The 27,841-nt window shown below is 34.5% G+C and overlaps 1 protein-coding gene across 1 annotated transcript in view; it reads right to left on the bottom strand.

Moving 5' to 3' along the window:
- Positions 1–289: 289 nt before the first annotated feature.
- LOC149783705 (gamma-1-syntrophin-like) overlaps positions 290–27,841 on the bottom strand; it is a 54,411-nt gene continuing 26,859 nt past the window's right edge. Inside the window, exons 9-14 of the mRNA XM_089931946.1 lie at positions 25,454–25,570; positions 23,843–23,914; positions 22,138–22,290; positions 21,213–21,305; positions 14,843–14,953; positions 290–12,044 (exon numbers count right to left, since the gene is read on the bottom strand). Coding sequence (XP_089788072.1) covers positions 11,943–12,044; positions 14,843–14,953; positions 21,213–21,305; positions 22,138–22,290; positions 23,843–23,914; positions 25,454–25,570 — 648 coding nt within the window. The 3' untranslated portion in view covers positions 290–11,942. The remainder of the gene's footprint in view (positions 12,045–14,842; positions 14,954–21,212; positions 21,306–22,137; positions 22,291–23,842; positions 23,915–25,453; positions 25,571–27,841) is intronic.

The following is a 27,841-nucleotide window of genomic DNA, read 5'->3' as shown; positions in this document are numbered from 1 at the left end:
TAGTGAAAACCCCATCTTGATAAAGTCATCCCTTCAGGAGGAGTAGCAATAAGATATGACTGAGGGCCACTTTAATAGCCATATTGGATATTTCATTTAGGACTTACTAAACCATGGGATACTTTGCATGTAAAGTTTCCAAGTTGTTCAAGAGGAGTAGCAATAACAAACATTTGCTAACAGATGGATGGATGATGGAAAACAGACCATCTTATAAGCTTTTCAGGTCTGCGACCAGTAGAGCTAATAAAACAACATTTAGTATAACTGAAAGAAAAAGCACAAACTGTTCTCTATATAGAACTTTATTTGCAAACAATTAACATGCCTAGCATGGGAATGATCAACTTTGTTAGCCACGGGTCACTGATCCGCTTCATTCCATGTCAACGCTTGGCATATTTGGCCAGCCTGAACTGCATCTACTACTATCAGATTGGACGCATCTGACAAAAAGTGATCCATTCCAATCCTTTGTTAATTTAAACTGAGATTATAGTCACAGATGCCAAACAGCAATATATGGCACATGTATGTTTCTCCAATTGAAATATGGTAAGCAACTTTTAATTCCAACTAAATGCCAATAAACATCATGGAAATTAATGCCTGTGGACATTGTAGGAATCCGACTGAATACCTAACAAGTCCAATGGGGCCTTGAGTGGCCGAGTGGTCTAAAGCGCTCTCCATTACGGATCACTGCCATCTCACCTCTGTCTGCACCGGTTCGAGTCTCGGATTCAGCCAATGTGGGTATGTGAGAAAGCTTGCCAGTAGCTTATCGTGGGTCATTGCTTCTTTCCGAGTTTTCCCGGGTTCTTCCTTCACCATTAATACTGGCCACCATGTATAGCCTATTGTGTGCTGAAAAACGGCGTTAAACCCCACAACAACAACTATAAGTCCAATAATGAGCTTTCTCTTTGGTCATTTGACTTTGCTCACTATGAGCATAGGCTCTTCGTCTATAAGAGGGCACCTGTTCAAAACAGTTTAGTAATACGCCAAAGGTTGACATGGAACGGAGTGGACTGATGACCATTGGCTAGCAAAGAAGGGGAATGATATTTGCACTACCTTTGTAAATATGTAACACTTCTACATCACTTCATGGTAGAAAAAATGTGGAGAATACTTTCCAAAAACTAAGAATAATTTTTGGAATAAATGATGTCAAATGATGATAGTTTTATATGCTGCATTATCACTAGCAAAGTCTGAAAATGAAACAAATTTAAGACCTAATCCATCGATATTGAAAACTCAAATATCTTCAATCAGTTGAGAAAATAAAGGTTACCCATGAAATATAAAAATTGTCCTGTATTCTCAAAATGTTCTGAGCAGAAAACGTGAATTTAATCATAAAATCTCTGAAATTCAGCAAGATTTAACCTAACTTTCTGCTTTTTAATTTTACTCCAATGAAGATCAGAATGTCAAAGTTGTAAATTCTGAGCTAAATTTAAATTACATAAAAAATGGATACATCTTATTTCACTAACCCATCTTGCAAGCTGATGACCCAAATAAGCAACCTTTAGTGAAGTAAGTTGATAAGGGCTGTTCCATACAAACTGACATGGCACCCAGGGAAGGTACTTTTTAAAAAATATATGCCATGGTATTCTAATTATTTAAATAGTTAATATAAAAATGGTACAAAATCCTAATCTGCTTCTATGGCGACAACTCCATGTTGAAAGTGCCTTTCTTAAATTCCAAGTGGATTTTTTAATACTGAAATGGCCCTAACTATCTTTTACACAACACCAACATCAATGACAAGATCACACATGTGGGATGCCAAATGTATTCTTCATTTATCTTCGGCTGTATTATATTTATTCTGAATGCACTAGTGCAGCTGTAGCAACATAAAGTTTGCAAAAAATAAAATATACAATGAAGAGTACCAACTGATATACATTAATTACCATACATAGTCACTTATCACTTATAAGTTGCATAAAACTACAAAAAACAAAGATCCTGATGTGCTATAGCACAATGCACCTGAACATCAGGGGCTATGTTGCTTGTTCTACTGATTATTCCTAACAAACTGCATAAACCAAGACCTGCCAGTACATTATGTGATGATAGATCTGGTCTGTGCAGTTTGCAGTAGGACACAAGACCTGCCGGTACATTATGCGATGATAGATCGGGTCTGTGCAGTTTGCAGTAGGACACAAGACCTGCCGGTACATTATGCGATGATAGATCTGGTCTGTGCAGTTTGCAGTAGGACACAAGACCTGCCGGTACATTATGCGATGATAGATCTGGTCTGTGCAGTTTGCAGTAGGACACAAGCGAGTATATATGGCATATAAAATAATTAAATTGCACATCAACCAATATGGATACATATTGTTCAGCTACGTACAATAAGTCCATGAGACAAAATAAGACTGTAAAATAAATAGACATATACATAACTACAATGTCAAGCAGTCAACAAGCTTATACGGGATCAATGAAGGGTATCTATTTTATGACTTGTACATGCATATATTTGTATCACATAAAGGCCAGGGCTTGCATATCAGAGTATTGCTGTCAAATGTATGACCTTGACTCCAAGATCAAAAGCATACATGCCAACCCCTGGCAAGGAAAAAGTATAATCCAAGTGGACAAAAAGAGTAATCCAAGCTGAAGGAGAGAAATCCACATGTAACATGATAAAATTCAATGAGCATATGTACAAAATCATTTGTTTACCCCTCTGATCTTTTAACATCAATTACTGCTTCAAGTTTCATAAGTAGCACTTTTAGCTTTAAAAAGATACAGACTCTCAAAACACTTTATACCAGCTGAGACTACAAATGTTTTGCACACCTGTAGAGCACTAAGTGTTGGGTTACTGAGCCTGGATCTGAATTTAGTTTTATTTTTGTTAACAATACTGAACAATCTCTCAGTCTATTAGAATGATAAAGAACCAATATTCCTTTCATAACCTGACAAAGAAGAGGAAATTTATATCTTTCAGTTATTGGGTCTTTTAGCTGGGAAATAAGGTGCCATTGCTCATCAACTTGGTCTGCATGAAGTAGGTTGACAGGTAGAATGCCAACTTGATACTTCAGGAGTTCTTCTAATTTATTGGCAGCCTTTCCTGCAGCAAGATGCATTAAATGACAGGGACAACCTGATATGTACACTGATGGAGACATTTGTCAAAATATAGAATGCAACTCCTTTATGAATTCCAGTCATCACTGATGCATTATCAGCTGAAAACCTCATACAGTTCTGCCAACTTATCTTTATTCAAAGCATTATCAAGCAAATCAAAAATGTTTTCTCCAGTGGAATCTACTGATAATTCTGGTAATGAAAGAAGAGCACTCTGACTTTGCCCTTTTTGTTGTCCAAGTCTCTTACACAGACTGATTACAACTCTTTGTTATCATAATCACTACTCCTGTCTGTGGCAACACAAAATGAAACAATTTTCATGGCTTCTTAAATTTTAAGTGAAGTATCTTCTGCCAATCACCAAACAATATTATATGATTTTGTTTTTTCACATGCATATGTTCTGCTATTTGGAATCGAGAAACATTCGTTTGAAGATAAAAAGACCAACATAATCTTCTACTGCTATGGCGCTAGGGGTAGTCCATGTACTATTAAGAACTCGGTAAATAATGCCTCCACATTTATAAAATTCATGTCCACAATTGAGTTCTGCTGTAAAAAAGAAGTTACCTTAGTACTGGAGTTAGTAAAAAGAGTTAATTCAAGGTTTCTTTGTTTTACCACCATGACCAACATTAAAATTCTTTACACACAGCCTGCAATGGGTGTGAAGCTGCCTTAGAATGAAATGCTGTATTATGTAATTCATTTATTCATCTTTGAACTGGTTTTTTGTCTTTTTCTAATCCATCTGTGAAATTATTTGAAAAACAATTTTTCTCTAACATGGGCATCAACTATAATAAATCTGATGACTTTCAACACCAAATACCTCCAGAATAAAAAAATCTGTGAGCAAAGATTAAAAACTTCAAAAGTAGTCCGTTCTCTCCTAAGCCATACAGCTGCCATAAGTAGAAACCAAGGTCAAAAGTTTAAAAGTAGAAACCAGCATGTTTCTTTGAAACAGGGCAGCTGCTATAAATAGAACATAATACTGTTAGGAAAGTGCAAGCATGTCTACGGACAAGCATACTTAAGTTGTAGTTACATAAAAATTGAGAAAACAAATTATTAAGGGGATATACTGAAAACGCATAGTCCAAATATGCTTACAAGTAATTTTGTGGAAAAAAGCATAATGATTACACCAAAAGCATAATGGTTGGCTTGTATGCAAAAGGTTGAGTTTGGTTTTGGTTTGTTGGTTTTTCAATGGTACTATATCAAGCCATGGATATGGAAGCCATGTGCCTATCCCAAGAACACTTAGAAAGTATATCTAGCTAGGTTTCAAACCTTTTATTGTTTGGATCTGAAGCATGATGTTAACCTATGTGGAAGTTTTGCAAATATATGTAAATGAAAATTTGCACCAACCATAACAAACTATTGCCGCTGATGTCTAAACAAGTGACTACTCTGTTTCACTACCTACTAGTGCAGGTTCAACAATAAGTACAGCCCTGTCTATTTGTCAGTTTATAAATATAGTAAAAACAGCAAAGCTCATGTTTTATCAAATGTTACAGGGTCCCTTCATACTTCTAACATCTGGGGAACACATTAAATGTTACATGGTCCCTTCATACTTCTAACATCTGGGGAACACATCAAATATAAATTCTATTACTTAAACAATATATGATGATCAATAAAAGAATGGGAAGATCAAAAGGTTTGAGTATTAACTGAAGCAGTATGCTTAATATAATACATGGTATAATTTTTTTTTAAAGCATGGAAAAGAATAAATACCCTGCCCCCAATTTCCATCACTAATCTACTCCACATCTGATCCTGGAATACATAATCATTTACTGGAAACTTTGATGCGACTATATTAATATTTTTCTCCCCAAAATATTATAAAAAGCAAGACACTTTGGCTATAATGCTGCCAATTCTTGTCTCAAACAAAATACAATCAATATTAGCTGCAAAAACAAACTTGTTGGAGTATATGGGCATCATACTAGCAGCAAATTCAATTGCTTTTTAATAAAGGTGTGTAGACGTTTATTCCATTAATACTAACAGACATGGTACATTTCTCTAAAACAAAAACTGGTACATAGGTCAACAGTGTCAAAGGACAAAATTTGTCAACTAAAATATGGCATATATTTCTACCCTTAGCCATTATATATAATTAAAAAAACATTCTCTCACATAATGAAGATCAGATGAACACCATTATGACGTCATGTTTTTTTTTATAGGACTTTTCAATTCACCAGTGAAATAAAAATGAAAGATTAACATTTATTAAAGTGAAAACAATCATGTTAAATGGCAACTCTTCCTAACATACAATGCAGCATTCTTTCCAATAGTTTATAAATTTTGGAATATAAAGGTCACTAGATCATGAACCTTTGTTGGTGCCAAATTTTGGAATATAAAGGTCACTACATCATGAACCTTTGTTGGTGCGATCAGATCTCATTATATCTTGATTTCAATTACAGATAGGGATCACATGCAATATGGTGTTTTGCACGTCTTCCATACTATGACATACGCCAAATCTGATAGTAGCCCAGTGGGCTTTCAGTAACAGAACATAATAGCTCAACATATATTCAGTAGCACAAAGAAAGCAAATGAGATTTAATATGAAACTCGATTATCATTAAACCTTGTAAAGTGTCATAAACAATTTATAAAGATTATTTTTTTCAAAAATAAACAACAACAAAACCCACAGCTCATGATATCATAGAGTTGCCAACTGGACTAATTAGCTAGAGTAAATGAGACCAGATCCAGGATTTCTTTAGCCCCTTTGATCAGGTTCACTTTGTCTAACCCTTAGTTTTCTATACCTACAAATTTAGCCTCAAAATGTACAATTTAGTGACAGCAGTATTTGAAACATCTACCCTTTTATTATCGATGAAATTAATTGCTTTAATACAATCACCTGTGATGTCAATCCTTGTTACACTGCCCTCTGACGAGCTTCCTCAAAAGACAATATATTTCATGACTGAACATAAATGTGTCAACTTCAGATTATGCAAACAGGAAATTCAGCCCTGAAAATCAACCAGTCTAAAACTGTAAACACTAGATAATAAGAACTCAAAACATGTGTCTAAGACTGTGTTGCAATTCAAAGACATTTTAGCAATTTAAGTCTCCAAGATTGCAAAACTAAATGCTGCAAAAATCTATCATCTTAAATAGTATAACCTCTCTAACTGCAGAAAAACTAAAATAAAACAAGGCAGACCTTAAATGAATTGTTTATGAGTAAAACTGCCAAATTTTATATTTACGAAAATTACCTACCATAAGTAGGTTAATGTAATCAAACTGATTATGAAGATGGCATAACACTGCATGATTTCAGATTTCACCACTAGCTGAAGCAAAAATAGTTTGGCTGAACACTACAAGATCACACGACCTTTCTGCTCAATACATAAATATAATTAGAATAATGAAGGATGGATATACATAAAGCATATTGAAATGAAAGAAATGCTTATATAAAGCAATAATGGAAAATACAAGATATAGATTGCTAATAACAGCAGTACAAACATATATCTTTGCAATAAATAAGTTACATGTAGTCTAACTTAATATATCAACCTGTCCCTTATAGCAATTTTTACACACATACACACACATAAAATTTATGAATTACATAGCAATCCCTTATATCAATTTTCACACATACACACAAACACAAAGTTTATGAATTACACACAAAACCCTTACATCAATTTTCACACACACACACATTCAAGTTATGAATTGTGTAGCAAAAAAATATTTCAAATGCACCAGAACTTAACTTTAAAGTAGCACCATATCACCATTACTATGTTTAGGTGCTATTAAACAATAATAGATACATATTATATCATTAAACAGTAATAAATACATGTTATATTATTAAACAGTTCTGGAAGCACATTATCTTTACTCATTGGAGTACAACTGTACAACAGATGTTATCTGGGGCAATATTATGAGTAATTACACATTTTTCTCTTTGGACAATAACTGTAATAGATGATATCGGGGGCAATATTATGAGTAGTTATGTTTTTACTCATTGGACTATAACTAAAACAGATGATATCTGGGGCAATATTATGACTAGTTTTATGTCTTTACTCACTGGATTACAACTGCATAACAGATGTGATCTGGAGCAATATTATGAGTAGTTATACATCTTTACTCATTGGACTATAACTGTACAATAGATGTTATCTGGGGCATTATTATGAGTAATTACATATTTTTCTCTTTGGAAAATAACTGTATAATAGATAATATCTGGGGCAATATTATGAGTAATTACATGTCTTTACTCATTGGACTATAACTGTACAACAGATGTTATCTGGGCCAATATTAAGTGTAATTACACATTATTACTCTTTGGACTATAACTGTACAATAGATGTTGTTTGGGCAATATTATGAGTAGTTATACATCTTTATGCATTGGATTATATATGTGAAACAGATGACATCTGGGACAATATTATAAGTAGTTATATATATTTACTCTTTGGATTATAACTGTACAACAGATGTTTGAGTAGCAAAGGCAACATTGCCATAAACTATTATATTTTCTTTGTTTCAGTCAGTTAACCAGATCACCTACAGGCAAGTTCAACTGTTATATGCTTGAGTTGTCTGCCTTGAGAAAGGCACACGTAGCTCTTAAAAGTGCTTGGCCAGTTTCCCTGACCTGCTGTACCATATTTTGCATTGTCAGGTTTGTTTCATGTGTGTGTATGTGTATGTGTGTGTGTGTGTGTATTCCCAAGGTATTGAAAATTCATTAATTCTCTAATACTGTATCTTTATAAAAGAAAAACATAGTTCATTACACTGATAGAAAACAATGATTTTTCATACACTGCCTAAATAATGACACTCTGTATTTCAAAGTTAATGTTTTATTTTATGGACAGCATATAAAAAAGATGAACTCTGTATAAAATGGAAACAATGGTAAAAAAGTAAACATTAAAGTATATTCTTACCGATTTTCAAGGTGCAAATCTCAAACAAGTGCAGGTTTTGAAATCTACCAGCATACACTACTATTGCAACTCTAGCTACGTTACATATATGTATTGAGAAAACTAATACTCAAAAAGTTACATATTTTGGCAAATTAAGTATAGCGCACCATTCGATTTCGTCAAATAACAATATGACAGCTTGTACGTACCAATGCTCTTTAACTTGCCTTCGTTTGATGGCGATTAAACTTAATGTGTAAGAACTTGTTTATCGAGATCAGTTTTTCTTTACAATGACTGATCAAAATAAACTAGTTAACTGACATGAGAAATACTCTAATTCCTTAGCATAGAGTACAACATGACATGTAATTTTAACAGCTGAGAAATTCTGGTGATTAGCTGTCTCAGAATGTGACTGCAAAAATTAATCCCACCAAAATGTATTGCCTTTATATAGTCCTGGAAATGTAATCACTAAAATTAGGTCACCAAAATTAAAATGAATCTTTTTTTTTGAGAAAAAATTGATAAATTTTACATCCATGAAATTGAAAAATTTTGCATCCATGAACAATATCTGCTACATGATATTTGTATGTATAATGTGTTTTTTTCTTCTAAATTCAAATGGGTTTTAAGTGAATGAAGTCGAATTTATTTCTGTCAATCTTAAGACAATTGGCTGAAATGAACAAATTCACTGCCAATTAATGTCAAAATATCAAGTGCAACAACATAACAGCCAAGTCTAAAATGTTCAAATTCATTATTACACGTCAATGTAACAAATCTGATAAAACCACTCACCTGACAGATATGTCAGCCAGGCAAGAATATAAAAATACCTTTCATTTATGGATTACTCTGGAAAATTTGGAAGTCTTAAATTGGAATAAATTGCAGAAAGTCTTTGGCGAATAGAGCTGGCGATTATCTCTCATATCAACCAGGAATGACCTAAGGTCAGTAATTAATAAGTGAAACAAATTTTAAAAATTTACCAGGTCTGCTCTGAAATTTCAAATGCTGGTGGAGAACCAAGAAATTAATTATCTACAATGAGACAGATGTACCATGAGATACCAATAAAAATAGATGAACACAATGTTTTTTTTTTTACTGTTCTCATCGAAATCTGATTAATGACCATTTCGATTCCAACTCAATCCTTACAGTATATGCTCAATGGGTGAAAACACTCAATATTAAAGTTAAGAACACAGGGATGTGATATTTACTTGTAAAACTGGCTTTAGTCTTGTAAAATTACATCACTGAGCCAGCTTTCAAACATGTAGGTAACAGAGCATCAACAACAAAACTTTTTCTCTCCTGAAGTCTAGATAAGAATTTAATATATCGTGTATTAGGCTTCCTTGTTAAGAATGTTTTTAGAAATTAAATATATTTCATAAACTTCACAAAAACAAACTTATAATACCAGACTATTAACTGTCAGGATATTTATCATGCCTTTCAGAATTCATCAAATGGCCTTGTTACAATCAATTTTAGGGTTTTTAATTACATGATTCTAACAGTGAATGCATCAAATGGCCTTGTTACAATCTATTTTAGGGTTTTTAATTACATGATTTTTACAGTGAATGCATCAAATGGCCTTGTTACAGACTATTTTAGGGGTTTTATTACATGATTCTAACAATGAATGCATCAAAATGGCCTCGTTACAGACTATTTTTGGGTTTTATTTACATGAATCTAACAGTGAATGCATCAAATGGCCTTGTTACAAACTATCTTAGGGTTTTTAATTACACGATTCTAACAATGAATGCATCAAATGGCCTTGTTACAAACTATTTTAGGGTTTTTAATTAGAGGAATCTAACAGTGAATGCATCAAATGGCCTTGTTACAAACTATTTCAAGGTTTTTTAATTACATGACACTGAAACAGTGAATGCATCAAATGGCCTTGTTACAGACTATTTTAGGTTTTTAATTACATGATTCTAACAATGAATGCATCAAATGGCCTTGTTACAATCTATCTTAGGGTTTTTAATTACATGATTCTAACAGTGAATGCATCAAAATGGCCTTGTTACAAACTATCTTAGGGTTTTTAATTACACGATTCTAACAATGAATGCATCAAATGGCCTTGTTACAAACTATTTAAGGGTTTTTAATTAGAGGAATCTAACAGTGAATGCATCAAATGGCCTTGTTACAAACTATTTCAAGGTTTTTTAATTACATGACACTGAAACAGTGAATGCATCAAATGGCCTTGTTACAGACTATTTTAGGTTTTCAATTACATGATTCTAACAGTGAATGCATCAAAATGGCCTCGTTACAGACAATTTTTGGGTTTTATTTACATGAATCTAACAGTGAATGCATCAAATGGCCTTGTTACAAACTATCTTAGGGTTTTTAATTACACGATTCTAACAATGAATGCATCAAATGGCCTTGTTACAAACTATTTTAGGGTTTTTAATTAGAGGAATCTAACAGTGAATGCATCAAATGGCCTTGTTACAAACTATTTCAAGGTTTTTTAATTACATGACACTGAAACAGTGAATGCATCAAATGGCCTTGTTACAGACTATTTTAGGTTTTTAATTACATGATTCTAACAGTGAATGCATCAAAATGGCCTCGTTACAGACAATTTTTGGGTTTTATTTACATGAATCTAACAGTGAATGCATCAAATGGCCTTGTTACAAACTATCTTAGGGTTTTTAATTACATGATTCTAACAATGAATGCATCAAATGGCCTTGTTACAAACTATTTTAGGGTTTTTAATTAGAGGAATCTAACAGTGAATGCATCAAATGGCCTTGTTACAAACTATTTCAAGGTTTTTTAATTACATGACACTGAAACAGTGAATGCATCAAATGGCCTTGTTACAGACTATTTTAGGTTTTTAATTACATGATTCTAACAGTGAATGCATCAAAATGGCCTCGTTACAGACAATTTTTGGGTTTTATTTACATGAATCTAACAGTGAATGCATCAAATGGCCTTGTTACAGACTATTTTCAGGGTCTTAATTACATGACACTGAAACAGTGAATGCATCAAATGGCCTTGTTACAAACTATTTTAGGGTTATTAATTACATGATTCTAACAGTGAATGCATCAAATAGCCTTGTTACAGACTATGTTAAGGTCTTTAATTACGTAAGTCTAATAGTGAATGCATCAAATGGCCTTGTTACAGACTATTTTAAGGTTTTTAATTACATGACACTGAAACAGTGAATGCATCAAATGGCCTTGTTACAGACTATTTTAAGGTTTTTAATTACATGACACTGAAACAGTGAATGCATCAAATGGTCTTGTTTCAGACAATATGGGAGTGAATACATCAAATGATCTTGTTACAGACTATTTTAGGGTGCGTTTAACTATATGACTCTATGGCTATGATTGCAACAAATTGCCTAGTTATGGGCAATTTTCGAGTGTATATATTTCAGTGACTATAACAGTAAATGTTTCCACAGTAATCAAGAACTATCATTTGAAACATGAAAGGAATGTATTACAATAGCATAATGTAATCAGTTTTTATATCTTTAACATGGCCTGTGCTTATGGCAGGAGCAATCTGCTGACAATTCTGTAACAAATGCTAAATATTCAATTGTTTTGTTTAATTTGAATGTATTTAAATGTGTCTTAATGCATTTATTTGTACCAAAAATGCAAATATTCTTCTATTCTCTCTCTGGAGTGAAGGACTGCTGCGTACTTGTAGGCAAGAGTATCTCTCTGATCAGAAGTTGGTCAGGAATGATGGATCAACTGAGGCAAGTTTGGCTGACAGAAAGGCATGCATACAAAACAAGAGTGCCTGGAGACTGGTACACTGGATTTCCTGGAGAAAAAAAGTGAATCTGGCTGTAGACAATACTCTGAAATCAGCTTATTCAGTACATACAAATATGTAAAATCAATGAAAAATAATTTGACACTGTTTCATCTATTAAAGAAACCAAAGCAGTGTGATCCTTTAGATGCTTTAGAAACTCTCTGGGTAACTCTTTCGAATCCCTTGATACCGATATATACAAGCATGGTTTAATATATATTTAAACAATAGATTTGATTGCTTCCTGTGCAGATGGGGGGCAGGTGGTGCAACATCTGCATCTTCATCACTCTCAAAACTTGTGGTACTCCAGTTGGAATTGTCTTCTGCTGCAAATCTGTTTGTTACAGAATTAATTATTTTTTCATCTGACATGCACTCAGCTGTGGAACAGTCATTGTCATTACAAATTCACTCCTCCATATCATCAAGACAAACACCCATCTCGGGACCATGAGTCTGTATAAATTTCTCCCAAACAGCCTCTGCATAGTGACATCAGTTTCACTGAAACCGTCATTATCATTGTCACTGTTACTGTTTTGCTTTACGTCAAAGGCAGCTCCAAGACCCTTAATCCAGCACCCCTCTATGATCTTAGGAGTGATTGCTTTCCAAGCCTGAGCACCCATGAATATGGCCTCTTTTAAATTCACACTCTTGAGAAAGGCCATAACACTTTCTCTACTGTCCAGCATTTACTGTATTAACAGCAGATGGTAATTCTGTTTAAAAGTGCTGATAATTCCTTGATCCAGTGGCTGGATTATAGATGTTGTATTTTTGGGGCAGTCTTCCATCCGGATCTTTCCATCACTTGTTATGAGTGAATCAACTGGGGGTGGGCTGGGCAATTATCCAATAAAAGTAGAGCTTGCTCCTCTAAACCTCTGGATCGCTGGTTGTTTCTGACAGCTGGGACAAACATCTTGAAAAACCACTCCGTAAATATGGTCAGAATCATCCATGCGTTTCCAATGTTTCTGTATATAAATGGAAGGAAGTCCATGTTCATATGATGGAAACAATCTGGGAACTTGTATTTGCCAATACATAACGGTTTTATCTTGTGTGTACCAGTTTTGTTCACACAAAAGTGTTAGTCTCTCTTTCTTCAACTTAAAACCCTCATTTATGTGTGGGTCATCTCTGGTAGCAAGAGTTTTGTCTGGCATCATTCTATTGCAAAGACCAGCCTCATCACAGTTTTTAAATTTGGTCTTGTGTGTATTGTTCATAGATGGTTATCTCTCTGGTCTGGATAATTACATGCAGCTTCCTGATTTGCTGAGCATATCTCTCCCCACAACGAATTTTGTTTAATTCCATGTCAGCACTGGAATCTCCAAAGCTATCCTTGGCTTGTCCTAAAATGAGATTCGTTGTCCATACTTTCTGCCATTTTCTCTGGTTTGGCCTTGAGAACTGTTCCAGAGATGGGAACGCATTGCTTATGTTGCTGTGTGAACCATGTGTACACAGCATCATCTAATTCGGTATCATGTGCAGTCCGTGCTCATTTTCGTTTGATCCCATATCTGAATCAACATCATGTAATTAATCCCGAAGTTTCTGCTCATCCTTAAGCAAACCTCTAGGTGTCGACTCATCAATTTTTAGTTCATTGCAAACTTTGGATCTCACATCACCATTATGAACCCTATCTATGATGCACAGCTTTTGAGTCACAGAGTATGCCTTTCGCTTGATTCCTTTAATCTCCATGGTCATATTTACATTACTGATTGGTATATACTTTAATGATGTTAAGTACATAAAAATGTGAAATCATTTTTGATTGGTCAAATAAAATGAATTTTGAGAACGGTAGTGACCACAAGAACTTATACTCAGATCTGCATGCCTCTGAATTTTTTCGTTGTACCTTCCATGCTTGATTTGATATAAAAAACATATTTAAAGTGATAAAACAACACAGATCTCTTTTAATTGATTTTTGTAATGCACCAAACACTTCCCCAAGCTGTTGGTCAAAACAAAGCCGGCATGTAATTAGGTTTTCACAGAAATACACATGCGTTTCGATGTAATGGTCGATTGACTCTTTCATGTTTTCATTGAAGATAATATGTTGTAATTATAATGTTTATACTGAAACGGAATTAAAGGATTAGAACATGACTTTCACATAGAAAGACGTTTAATTGGTGTTTATTTCATTCTCTGTTGCCACCTGTTAGCAATTTACCAGAAGTTTTCATTGATCGCTATTTCACCAGACTGTTTATTTACAGTGTATTGACAACTGTTTCAGTAAACAAATCTAGCATGATATGTGATATTTTATTTAGAACTTGCAAATTTCCCAGTATGGATTCTATCTTTACGGGCATTAATCACCATTTTCGTTGATAAAATGAGCAATGTATAAGGTCTAATTTACCAATTCTTATCACAATTTTTTCACGTTCAGTATATTTTAAAAGCTACTTAAAATTTTCTTTGCGGAAAATCGAGATCCACACAGGACACCATGTTATAAGTGGGTTTGTGAGTTATCAGGGCACGAGTTATCAAGGGAGTGGTTTAATATGTATGTTATAAGCATGTAAGCACTTATGATAATAAACTAATGAATAGAAAAATTGCCTTATGAATGTGTCTGAGAGAGCTCATTTTAGGTGTAAAAATTACAATTTAATCTGAGCCACCAGCCAAAAATCTAGTATATGTTTACCCCATCAGACCCCAAAACATCACATACTTGTACCATTATACAGAAGGGGTTTAAGTGTCCCACTGAAAGACATGAGCTGGGCAATTAAGGAAGAGTTCTTACTAACCCTTATTTCAACTTGTCCTGCATTCTCTGACTGGAAACTAAGTTTTAATTTCGATTTACCATCATCAGAGGAACTTTTCAGCTTGGAGAATTTGTATGACCACTGGTAAGTCTATAAGAAACAGAAACAATACAGAACCAGCTGTAGAATGTGACTTATTATCCTTTAATACAACCTGATACTCATACCATCAATAAACTAAATATACCACACTGACCACAGCCCGTACAAAAGCAATACTACTTAATGTTACACATACATTCCATGACTACAGCCTATACAAAGGCAATAATACTTAATGTTACACATACATTCCATGACTACAGCCCATACAAAGGCAATAATACTTAATGTTACACATACATTCCATGACTACAGCCCATACAAAGGCAATAATACTTAATGTTACACATACATTCCATGACTACAGCCCATACAAAGGCAATAATACTTAATGTTACACATACATTCCATGACTACAGCCCATACAAAGGCAATAATACTTAATGTTACACATACATTCCATGACTACAGCCCATACAAAGGCAATAATACTTAATGTTACACATATTTTCCAAAACCAATGGCAAATAAAAGTGAACATTACACATACATTCCATGACTACAGCCCAAACAATGGCAAAAATGAATGTTACACATACATTCCATGATTACAGCCCACATAATGGCAAATAATATTGAATGTTACAATACATTCTATGATTACAGCTCATACAATGGCAAATAATACTGAATGTTACCCACTTTCCATGATTACAGCACACACAATGGCAAATAATAATGAATGTTACAATACAGTCTATGATTACAGCCCATACAATGGCAAATAGTATTGAATGTTAGTATTACCCACACTTTCCATGGTTACAGCCCTTGCAATGGCAAACAATATTGACTGTTACCCACATTTTCCATCATTACAGCACACAATGGCAAATAATAATGAATGTTATCGACATTTTCCATAATTACAGCCCATATAATGGCAAATAATAATGAATATTACACATACATTCCATACATCAATGTAAAATGCATAACCTTAGAAACAGTGTTTCAAACTAGCTTGTATCTTTTCATAACTATAATGTTTAAAAATATCAGCATAAACATGTTAATAACAAAGAAAAGGATAAACATATCAACTATTTCATATGTAAAACAGTTAATCAAAGAACAGAGACTGGAGGGAGAGAGAGAGAGAAGCATATGTATGGAGTATTATTTTAAGAAATAAATCTGAAAATAAATAACATATTTCTTGCATATATTTAAATCAACTGGTCAAGGAAACAATATCTTCTAAAGGTATAATTGCTCAAATCTGTAATGAAATTATGTATAGGAGACCATTTACCATACATATTTCCATTGATTTATTTATGTTTTCAATATATTTATTTTACTTCAAAGACTTCTTCAAAGTTTCTAAAAATGATTCTAATCTAAAAAGTTTGTTTAAAATGTTTTTTTTTTTTAAATTAAAAAAACGCAATATTTCATAAGTTAACAATATTATTTTATCTGAATTGCCAAAGATTACATTCACTGAATTTAGGTAAACGTTTAAACTGAAATTGTTTTTAAGCCAGTCTGCAAAAATCAGTATCAATTAAGCAGGTAAAATGGGCATGCGATAACACACCCTGCAGACATCTCCCTAAAAGACAAATGCCAATGCAGTTCGTAAAACATTCTGGGTCAGTGGGGTGCTTTCCATAAAACATTTCAGTTGTAAGCATCTTCTTAACCACTTGGAAAAAAACACAATGTTCTAACTAAGCTGAACCATGGCTTTAGATCAGGATACTCCTATAAAATGCAACTCCTCACCACATTGCATGACCTACTTCAAAACAAGGACAAAGGAATACAAACTGACTTTATAATAATAGACTGTAGACTTTTCAACAACAATGCATGACCTACTTCAAAACAATGACAAAGAATACAAACTAACTTTGTAACAACAGACTTTTAAAAAGTATCTGATACTGTGCCACATCATAAATTACTGTTCATGTTGGAAAACTATGGAATCACTGGGATACTACACTGTTGGCTAGAGATGTTCTTGACAAAGTGACACTTGCAAGTGGTGGTGGATGGAGAATCATCTGAAGCAGTCACTGTCAACTCCATTGTCCCTCAGGGAACCATACTGGGACCGCTCATTTTTCTATGCCATATTAATAACCTTGCAAACTGAAATCTCAGGTTAGACTGTTTGGAGATGACTGTCTCCTATACAGAACAATTAAAAACCAGAGTGACCAGCATACCCTGCGGAATGATCTCACAGCCCTCGAAAAATGGGCGTCTGTTTGGGGCATGACTTTCAATGCCACTAAATGTTACCCCATATGAATGACAAGTAAAACAGCAAAATCGTCTCGCTTCTACACCTTATATAACCATGTACTACAACATAAATATGAAAACCCCTATCTTGGAAAAAAACTCTCTGTCGACTTCAAGTGGGAATCACATATCAACAAATCGACCAAGAAAGCAAAAACTACATTATCATTCCTATAAAGAAGCCTCAGAAACTGTCCACAGACATGTAGACTAACTGCCTATCTAGCACTAGTCAGATCCATGTTAGAATATGCTTGTGTTGTCTGGGATCCGTTCTACATTAAAGATGTGGATCAGCAGCAGGATTTATATCTGGTGACTACAAAACCAGAGAAGCAGGATGCATCACCAAAATGTTACCTGACCTGGGTCTACCAACGCTCCAAGACAGACATAATAGGATTCGTTTGACATATCTTTATAAAGTAGTCATGGGGTTAATGCCAGCTCTTTCACCAAATATATTTTTAAAACCATTAAGACAAAAATTATAAACATTGTCGAAAAACCAGTATCAAATAATAGTAGATGTTTTGTAGCTTAGCAATGTAGAACAGAACAATTAGAAATTCTTTCCTTTGTAAAAACAATTGTGGACTTGTATCGTCTTAGTGACAGTGTTGTGTGCACACAATCGGTAGACAGCTTCAAGAAAGCTCTTGAACAGTACTAATTTCTAGCTGGCTCTCTCTTCCAATGAAAATTTATGCTGTAACTTGCCATGCACTGTACACATTCAGATTCAGATGATTATGAGGGCTGTTCCATTGAAACATACATGGTACCCAGGGAAGGCAGTTTAAAAGAAATATATGCCAGGGTACTTTGATTTCAAAGACTTCACATTAACAAGATCATAAAATTCAACTTGCATCTATGGGTGAGTACCCCATATTAAAAGTGCCTTCCCTGGGTCTGTATGTTTTACTGGAACAGCCCTGAACAAGTTGTTCCAAGATTCTGTTCTAATATTCTTTATTTGTATTACCTTCAGCTATATTAGATGGAAGATCAGCATATTGCATAAAATAACAAGGCTATCAGACAAGGACTGCTTTATGTTGCATTTGATCATTATTATTGTAACTGTGTGGAGGCTGGAAGGGCGACAACAACAAGTTTAGCTGCAGATATAGGTTCAACCATATTGAAGTTGACCCTTTAGGATGACAGATGTTGGCGATAAAATCTAGAGAATGTGGACTCTGATCTCCATCCCACAGCCTGAAAGTCAGCTAGAGAACGTTGTGCTGGTGGCAACTATTCTAACCTCTTCTGCCAGAATGCATAAGTTAATTTGAGTTAGAGAGTAGAAATATAAACCAGTAGGCCCGCACCTGTCTTGTTTGAATACAGAGTAGGTGCAGAGCTATACCAAATGATGGTTCCTTGGAAAATGGTGATAGCAGATGATCATAATTACAATACTACCAGAGGGAAGGTCAAGGATGGCATGTACAGGTAAAATCACTGAAGCATGGCATTCCAAGGCTAATGATGTCATGGTAAAGGAAACTCACCTGTATGTACCGTTAACGATGGAATTATACATATATAAGGAGTTTCTTGAGCCCTAATGGGAGTGCCCTGAATTGACATATGATGCTATAGACAAACAGTAATGTCCTTAAAGCCTTGTGAATAGGAACATGAAGGTATGAACCATTTAAGTCCACACTGATGCTTCATGGGTGGCATTGAAAACACACTGTGGTGTTTCCAGTGAGAATTAAGGGATGTGAATGAAATGAATGAGGACACATAGGTCAATGACTGGACACCTAATGCTGTTTTTCTTTGTGACCAAGAAAAGTCTGGAATGAACGATAGGAACCTCTCACTGCTATATCCACTTAGGTATGTGATAACAGTGGCTTTGGCTGGATGGAGCTTCAATAGGATGGTTTTCAGTGGTTCCTGTCCTAAGAGTGGCCCTTGGGTCCCTTTGTTGATTCCCCGTACTAACCCTGTATCGACGCTATGGTTGTGGGAGGAAGGAAATGGTCTCCTTGTTGGCTTGTTTGCAGATTTCTTATATCTGCCTGTTAAACAGTGTGTGTGTGTGTGATTTTAATTTTTAACGGAGCTTTAACAACTTTTCAGTCATGTCGCTACGATGTCTGCAATGTGGCAGTTTATAGTGATGTCTAGCACTGGGGCATCATGCTGCTGACATGTAGCATGATGTCCCACCCAGTCACATTATCCTGACACCAGGTCGACCAGTCCTAACACTAACCTCTTAAAGCTGAACGCCAAGCAAGGCAGCTGTTAGTACCATTTTTGTAAGTCTCTGGTATGACTCGGCCGGGGATCAAACCCACGACCCCCCGCATCCGAGGCGGACGGCCTGTTAAACAGAAAGTCAGAGGATAAAAGTTGTGCTCTTATCTTGGCCTTAAGGTATTCAGAAAGGTATAATATTAGCTATGTTCTATCTTTTGGAAGATAGCCACAGAGATGAAAGTCCAACATCAAACCTACGGTAATGATATTGTGCACTAACTGCCAAGTGTCATGAAAGGTCATCTGCTCCATATGTATGGAGTGTCATCCCCAAAGCCACAACATCACTGTCAACTGCTGGGGTTTCCAAATGAAAGACTGTTGTGTGGCAAAGGTAGAACTGCCAACGAAACTGATGAAGGTGGGTCAGAAGCCTGTAACTCTCCAAGACTGGAAGTAATTGCAGTTGGACTGTTCTGTTTTGTCATAAGATGAACAGATGCTGAAGCTCTGGTGCAGGTTGCAGATGGAGTGGGAGGAGGAGGAGGACAAAATTATGGGGGTCAAAGGTGGAAAACATCCTCAGTGGAGGCTTGGAAGGCTGAATCATCCCATGCCATTGGATAGTATAGAATAGATGACAGCACTGGAGAACAGAATCATCTTGGATGCATGAGGTGAGGCTAATGCTTGAGACTTAGCTGGCGAAGAGGATAGGTCTGTCACTCACTAAATTCATCCAAGGTGGTATGAGGGTGAGGAGACCATGATTCTTGGCATGCATGGAAGTAGTAACTGACAGATTTAGGGGTTTTGCCACCAATCCTGATTGGTTAATGTATTTAAAGAAGAAAAGAAAAATCAGTGGTCAGATGGACAGATATGGTGATTGCATACAATACTCAGCCAGAAGGTGCACATTTAAAAAAGATGGAAGCATCAATATTATATGAATCATATAAATGTTCATAACAAGCAATCCCTACCTTTGTGTACGGCTTATTTCTGACACACATATCCTAACCATTCATTCAAAAAATTCACCCAACTTTCACAATATTAAAGATTCATTATTTCTTCATACTTTTCTAGGATTTTTATATTAATGGCTAACATACAGTAGTTTTGCAAAGTAATGGCAAATGTACCTTAGTTTTTCTAATATAAGGACAAATGTACCTTAGTTTCACTAAAATAATGGCTAATGTACCTTAGTTTTACTAATATAATGGCTGATGTACCTTAATTTCACTAGTATAATGGCTAATGTACCTTAGTTTTACTAATATAATGGCTTATGTACCTTAGTTTTACTAATATAATGGTTAATGTACCTTAGTTTTACTATAATGGCTAATGTACCTTAATTTTACTAATATAACGGCTTATGTACCTTAGTTTCACTAATATAATGTCAAATGTACCTTAGTTTCACTAATAATGGCTGATGTACCTTAGTTTCACTAAAATAATGGTTATGTACCTTAGTTTCACTAATATAATGGTTTATATACCTTAGTTTTACTAATATAATGGCAAATGTACCTTAGTTTTACTAATATAATGGTTAATGTACCTTAGTTTTACTAATATAATGGCTAATGTACCTTAGTTTCACTAATATAATGGTTAATATACCTTAGTTTCACTAATATAATGGCAAATGTACCTTAGTTTCACTAATATAATGGCTAATGTACCTTAGTTTTACTAATATAATGGCAAATGTACCTTAGTTTCACTAATATAATGGCTAATGTACCTTAGTTTCACTGTCATACAATGAGAAGCCTACATCAAGATCCAATGTCAAACCAGACAGTCTCCCTCTCCATGTACAACCAAAGGTACGGCTCTGTGGAAATAAACATTTGCATCAAATCAATATGCCAAATGGCACTCAAATTTTTAAAGAGAATTTATACGTTGTTAAATTTTTAGGTTAAACAGGATTTTTCAATGCAGGATAGGCTATACATGGCAGCTAGTATATATGGTAGAGAAATAAATCCAGGAAAGCCTTAGGAACAACTACTGATCTACGGCAAGCTTTCTCACATACCCACGTTGGTCAAGTCCAAGGCTCAAACCCAAATGACCAGATTTTCATTATCTGATTTGTGGCATTACATTCCCATATATGTGTGAGTGTGTGTGTGATTTGGATTTTTAACGTAGCTTTAACAATTTTTCAGATATATTGCTATGATATCCACAGTGTGACAGTTGCAAGTGCCAACTTTATCAGTCTTTGGCATGAATGACTCTGCTGGGGTTCGAACCCACCATCATCCATATCCGAGGCAGATACTATAACCACTAGGCCACTGGAGCAGTTTCCCATATATCTCTAAAGAAGCTCACTGATGTGCCATTAAACACCATTATTGTATCAGTCTATAAAGAATGAAGTACACTGCCACATAAACCAAAGTAATCATTCTTTTCTTTGGATCTGATATGCATCTGTTATAATTTGCTACTATTACCCTAATGAAACGAAATTTACATGAAAAAACATTACCAAAAGTAATATTAAACAAAACAGGTAGACAAAATTCAAAACAGGTTTATTAATTGTATAATACCAATATACATATGTATAAATCAACAAAGGTAAAAAGGTAGTATATGTCTGTTTATCTACATATACACACACACAAACATACTTCTGCTTAAATGCAAACCTTTAACCGCATCACAGATGTATGGTTGGTCCTGTACCAGGCTTTTTCTAGATGAAGAAGGTCAGAACGACTTTCTAAACTGAAATACATGGTTTCTTTTGATCCTGTTTGGATGGTACAGCAGTGTTGGCGATCATCCAGGAGTTCAGAGTCCTAAAAATATATATCAAATTCAAACATACCAATTTTACAATAGACCCTTGTTTATTAATGGCTGGATGAAAGTGTTTCATATGAGTTACCTCTCTTTTTGAAAATTAAAAAAGGAAAAAAAAACACAAGATATGTGTCTGAGCAAATTTCATGTTCAAATTTTCAGATGCAGTTTTCACTGTCATTAACAATAACCTTAATTTTATTTAAATTGCATACTGTAAAAGTCTGTAAATACTGCCAATGACACCAATGTTTTATAGTTGGCAAACCAGCTATTATTCAAGAGCTCTAAAAATGTATTCAATGTTTTACAAAGTACAATGGTGGCTTTTAGTGGTCTATGAGCTGTCTATGAGCTGAACCCAACAATGATGCCTTGAGAAACCTATTTTTGAGTAAAAATATGTTTCTTACAAAATTTAAAATGTTAATATGCTTTAACTATTTCACAAATCCAGATGAAAATTTTTGTTAACCTTTAGTTTGTTTTGGAAATATAAGTGCTAAAACATTGTCTGCTGACAGAGATGGAAGTCAGATGAGTGCTCTCCCTTTTCCACTCATAGTTAACTTCATTGTTTCTTTCTGAGTACATCCTCTACCACACAAATCATGACATCCCTAGCTAAAGAGATAACAATGTTCTATTGGCTGGTTTCAGTAGTTTTAGCATTACAAAAGTCATCTGATTGTTGACATGGAAGTTAGATGAGAGTAGTCTTCCCTCAGACAGACGGATTGGAGCCAAGACCAATTAATCATCAGTTACTACTGGAGCTTATGTGCACACTCTTCCTGGGTTTGTAACTGAAGTGAATGCAAGTCAGGGTATGCTCCTATTATGACCACGTAAGTACTATCATGATTTTACTATAAAGGCAGAGTATGTAAGAGAAAGAGAGAGTTAACTCCCTTACCTGGAGAAGTGTTTGCTCTCCTAAATAATGCAAAGCAGCTTTGAGTCGCATCTGAGACATCATGAGCTAAGTTTAGCACTGATACGACCATCAAGAAAAATATGATTAGCAAAAACAAGATTTTAAAAATGGCCATGTGGCAGCCATATTGGATGTCCATGCAGCACCATTTTCATTTAGGATCAACTAGACCTTAAAATGAATGTATGTAATGTTTCATTTTCATGGCAATCCTTCCAGATGTTCAGAATCAGTAGTGATAAGAAACTTGTCCCAACAAATGGATGGACAATATACAACAGGCCAGCCAAAAGCTGTTATGATCTATGACCAGTTGATGTAAAAATTACAATTATCACTGAAAAAGAGACAATTGCTCTGCAAAAATTTAAGCAATCTCTTCCACATATATTTCAGATTTTGCCATATATGTGTAAAACAAAGTTTTAAAAAAAAATTCATGCTGTGCTCAACTCATTTATGTGAGAAATGTTTCTGTTATTTAAGACCAGAGTAAAAGTAACAATAACTAATGAAAAACAAAAATCACTTCTCATTGGAATCAGGTGTTAATTGTTTTCATGTGTTTCTTCATTATTTTTCTGAAGAAGTAATTTACTCCCTCCACTTACCTGAAGGACTTTAAACATACACTCATACACACGGAAGACAGTATCACATCTAACCCAATCTCTTGTTTGCATCTGAAATTTAACAGAAACTTCAATGAGAATTTGACTACTGTATGATCTTTTCTTCTCTGTCATAAAGGTTACATTGTCTACATCATAGGAATGACATTACAGTTCATATAAAGTCTATCTGACAGTGCAGTTTCAGACAAAATCTGAGTCATCTGGAAACTTATATTAAGTTTTATCCAATGCTGTTTCATTGATATGTTACGAAAACAATTTATTTTAAGGTTTCTCTGGTTTTTGTATCTTCATAGTGTATCTGATGGCACACAGCCACCATTTGTCTGATATAAATGGGTGCTCATTGCTGCATGTTTTGTATAAACGTTTACTAAATTCCATTTAACATGTTTTTCTTCAATTGTGTAAATATTTTTGAACTTTGGTACCATCATCAATATCTGATGGCATAACAGCAGCATCTGTATCAATGTCAAAGGTATCCTTATTAGGGCATTTTATGAAATTTTATCACAGTCTGTTTAATTTTTGTTGTTAGGAGTTGATATTTTTAGTAATAGCATCCATATTTGAAAGCATATTGGAATTATTGCAAAAAAGTAAAATCCCTTCATACCAGAATGCTTTCTGTACAATTCTATCCAATTCTGTTAAATTCTTTCCAATTCTGTTAGGTATTTGTTGAGAAGGTATTTAAGAGATTTTTGATTTTAGCAACTGAAGCCCCATTATGTGGTAAACTGTCATCATTTATAACAATGAAGACCTTAAAACTAAAAGTCAAGATTACATTTTTCTCAGCAGTTTCTGATTTTTCTAGTTTTAGTAACATCGGCCAATTTTATATCGTAGATTGGCATCATTTGTATAAATGTGAAAGCCCTCTGTAACATTTTGTCAAATCCTGTTGAACAGTTTTGGGAAATTCATTTTTAAAAATTCTATTTTTAGCAACAGTATCTATATTTGATCGTGAATCAACAGCAGTTGTATAAACCTGAAAGCTCTCTACTTGATATGCTTACAGCAAATTTAGGCCCACTGAGTTAAGTCATTTCTGAGAAGACATTTAAAGGTTTGTCCAGTTTAAGTAAAGGTGGCCTGATATGATGATGCATCATTATTATCTGTCAGGTGTTCATGCCAGTATCATTTCTGTCAAGTCTGATAAAATCCCAGTATGGAAAAGAAATTGCTTAAAGGAGTTGATTTAGCAATGGTGGTGATATTTAATGATGGGTAAACATATTCTTTTTGATGGCTCTTTGGGTGGATGGAGAAGCTGTTTAGGACTGGTGATTACTTTAATACAGTTGATTTTACAGACAGATATGATTGCTACGACTTCTTCAGCATTTCTGGGTAATATATGAAATCATCATATAGTGATGATAAAACTTTTTCACTTATTAAAATATCATTTATGGTATTTCGTTTATGTTTGTATATTTGTATGTTTTATTCATGTTTGTATAATCTCTCTGTTTTCAGGAAAAAGAGACATGATCCATTCAAGTTCGCCTAATTTCTCTTTTTTTCCCAAAAAGATAGCTAAATCAGAAATTGAACCTACTAAATACTTACAGGCGGAAGATCAAAAAAGAAAACTTCTGGCCCTTTAAGGGCCACAAACTTGAATTTCCAGGCTTGCTTGTGATGCCCTGGGGACACCCTTTCCTGTACCCAGCCCATGTACGTTATCTGAAAATTGGTGAAAATTTGAATTAAAAAAATCAAAATGTGCATATTCATTGACTGTATGTGATGCCGTGGAAAACAGTAAAGAAACTATTCCAATATGCTGTTCATGTAATAAGTAAACTGTTCTTAGAAAATCATTTTCTGGTAATGTTTTGAGGACATAAGCTTAATAACAGATGAGATCCATCTAAATCAAAGGCATCAGACCAAGTTGACCATACAATACCCAAAACATGCAGATACAAAAAAAAAAAAAAACATCCCCTGGATAAAATCTTAATAGCTGATCCACACATACAACTTGATATCATGTCAGACTATGGTCCCACATCCTCAAATCTTTCTGAGCACAAAATTCAAGCTCAACTAAAAAAAAATCCTGATAATATACTTAAGACTTAAACTACTGCACTAAAATTAGAAATGTTTGAGAGGAACTTGAGTTCATAAATTCTAAAATTATTTTTTTCCCCAATTTAAGTTGCAGACAAAAGTTTGGTGACCTTGAGCATGAAATTTAGTTTCTTGATCAAAATGTTTTCAAACGAGCTGGCAAGGACCCATATTTCAAATTATTTGTCAAGGGTCCATATTTTAAAATACTTGGCAAGGTCCCATATTTTAAACTACTTGGCCAGGACCCATATTTCAAATGACATGGCCAGACCCCTTATTTCAAATTACAGTGTCAGGTCCCATATTTAAAAAATACTTGACCATGCACCATATTTCCAAAACATGTGGCCAAGTCCAATACATGGCAAGACCTCATATTTCAAATTACATGGCTATACCCCATATTTTAAATTACTTGGCCAGACCCCATATTTCAAGTTACTTGGCCAGACCCCATATTTCAAGTTACTTGGCCATACCCTATACTTCAAATTACTTGGCCATACCTGATATTTCAAATTACTTGGCCATACCCCATATTTCAAATTACTTGGCCATACCCCATATTTCAAGTTACTTGGACAGACCCCATATTTCAAACTGCTTGGCCATACCCCATATTTCAAGTTATTTGACCAGACCCCATATTTCAAATTGTCTGGCCATACCCAATATTTCAAGTTACTTGGCCAGGCCACTTATTTCAAATTATGTCCATATTTTGAAATATTTGGTCATGCACGAAATTTAAAAAATATGTGTCCACGTTCTATATTTTAAAATACTTGGACAGGCATCATATATGTACAGAATTGTCTTAACATATGATTTAGTAGATGGGAATCATACTAATAGAATGTACATAAGTAACAAAATAAACTAATGTTGTGATCCTCAAAACAGCAAAGTATCTCTCCGCAAAACACTATTAAGGTATCAGTTGAAAAAGTGTGTGTATGTGTGTATATAATGATGAATGTCCAGAATTACTTGTGTGTGTGTGATAAACACTTGGCATCATCAAAAATTGATCACATATTTTAACAAATTAACATTTCTACAACAAGTATACGAATATCAACAAATTCCTGCAAGAAAAGAGAATTTCTGTATATCTTGTGTATTACCTATGATGGACTATCATTGCACTGTAAGTGGTGGTTCACACACAAACAAGTGCAGGCTGTACAATCAAACTTCAAAAGCATGCAGCTAGAATAATACTATGTTGATTCAAAATCACCATCTGCTGACACATTTCATATGGCAATCTGATGAAAATTGTGCTCTGGTTATATTTTGTGAGCTGTGACTGAAAAGATAGGTGTATGCCAAATAAAGCATGTGGAAGTGTTATGCTGAATAATGTAATTTATCAGTAATACTTGCAAATTAAGTTAACACTGTAACTGCCTTCACAGTATATGAAAGTGTTCTTAGACAAACAGTACAATGTGACTCGCTGAACATAAAGCAAACACTTCTGAATAGGCTATGAGAGATTATGGTTGACTGGTTGATTTTTAATGGCACTTTCAACACAGTATTGATTATAGAGTACAACCAGTCTTGAAAGACCACCCCTTGAAAGACCAAACTTTCTGCAAAAATAAAATAACTGTCTCGGTCCTTCATGACAAGTGATAACACTATATAACAAATAAATGAGAACCTGATCTTTCAAGACAGGATGCATCTCAGCAGCAGTCTCTCAAGGCAGACTTTATTGTATCATGCTTACTAAATGCAAGCTATAAAAAGTGCCTTTCCCACAGACAGACTAAGGTAGATGACCTGGGTGGGTATCAAACTCACATCCCTTAGATTGCAAGTCTGATACTCTACCAACTGAGCTTCTGTATTGCACTCAGTGTG

This window comes from Sinohyriopsis cumingii, chromosome 14, assembly GCF_028554795.1.
Source record: "Sinohyriopsis cumingii isolate HCF-2022 chromosome 14, ASM2855479v2, whole genome shotgun sequence".
Taxonomy (NCBI): domain Eukaryota; kingdom Metazoa; phylum Mollusca; class Bivalvia; order Unionida; family Unionidae; genus Sinohyriopsis; species Sinohyriopsis cumingii.
This window is presented reverse-complemented; position numbering and strand designations above follow the sequence as displayed.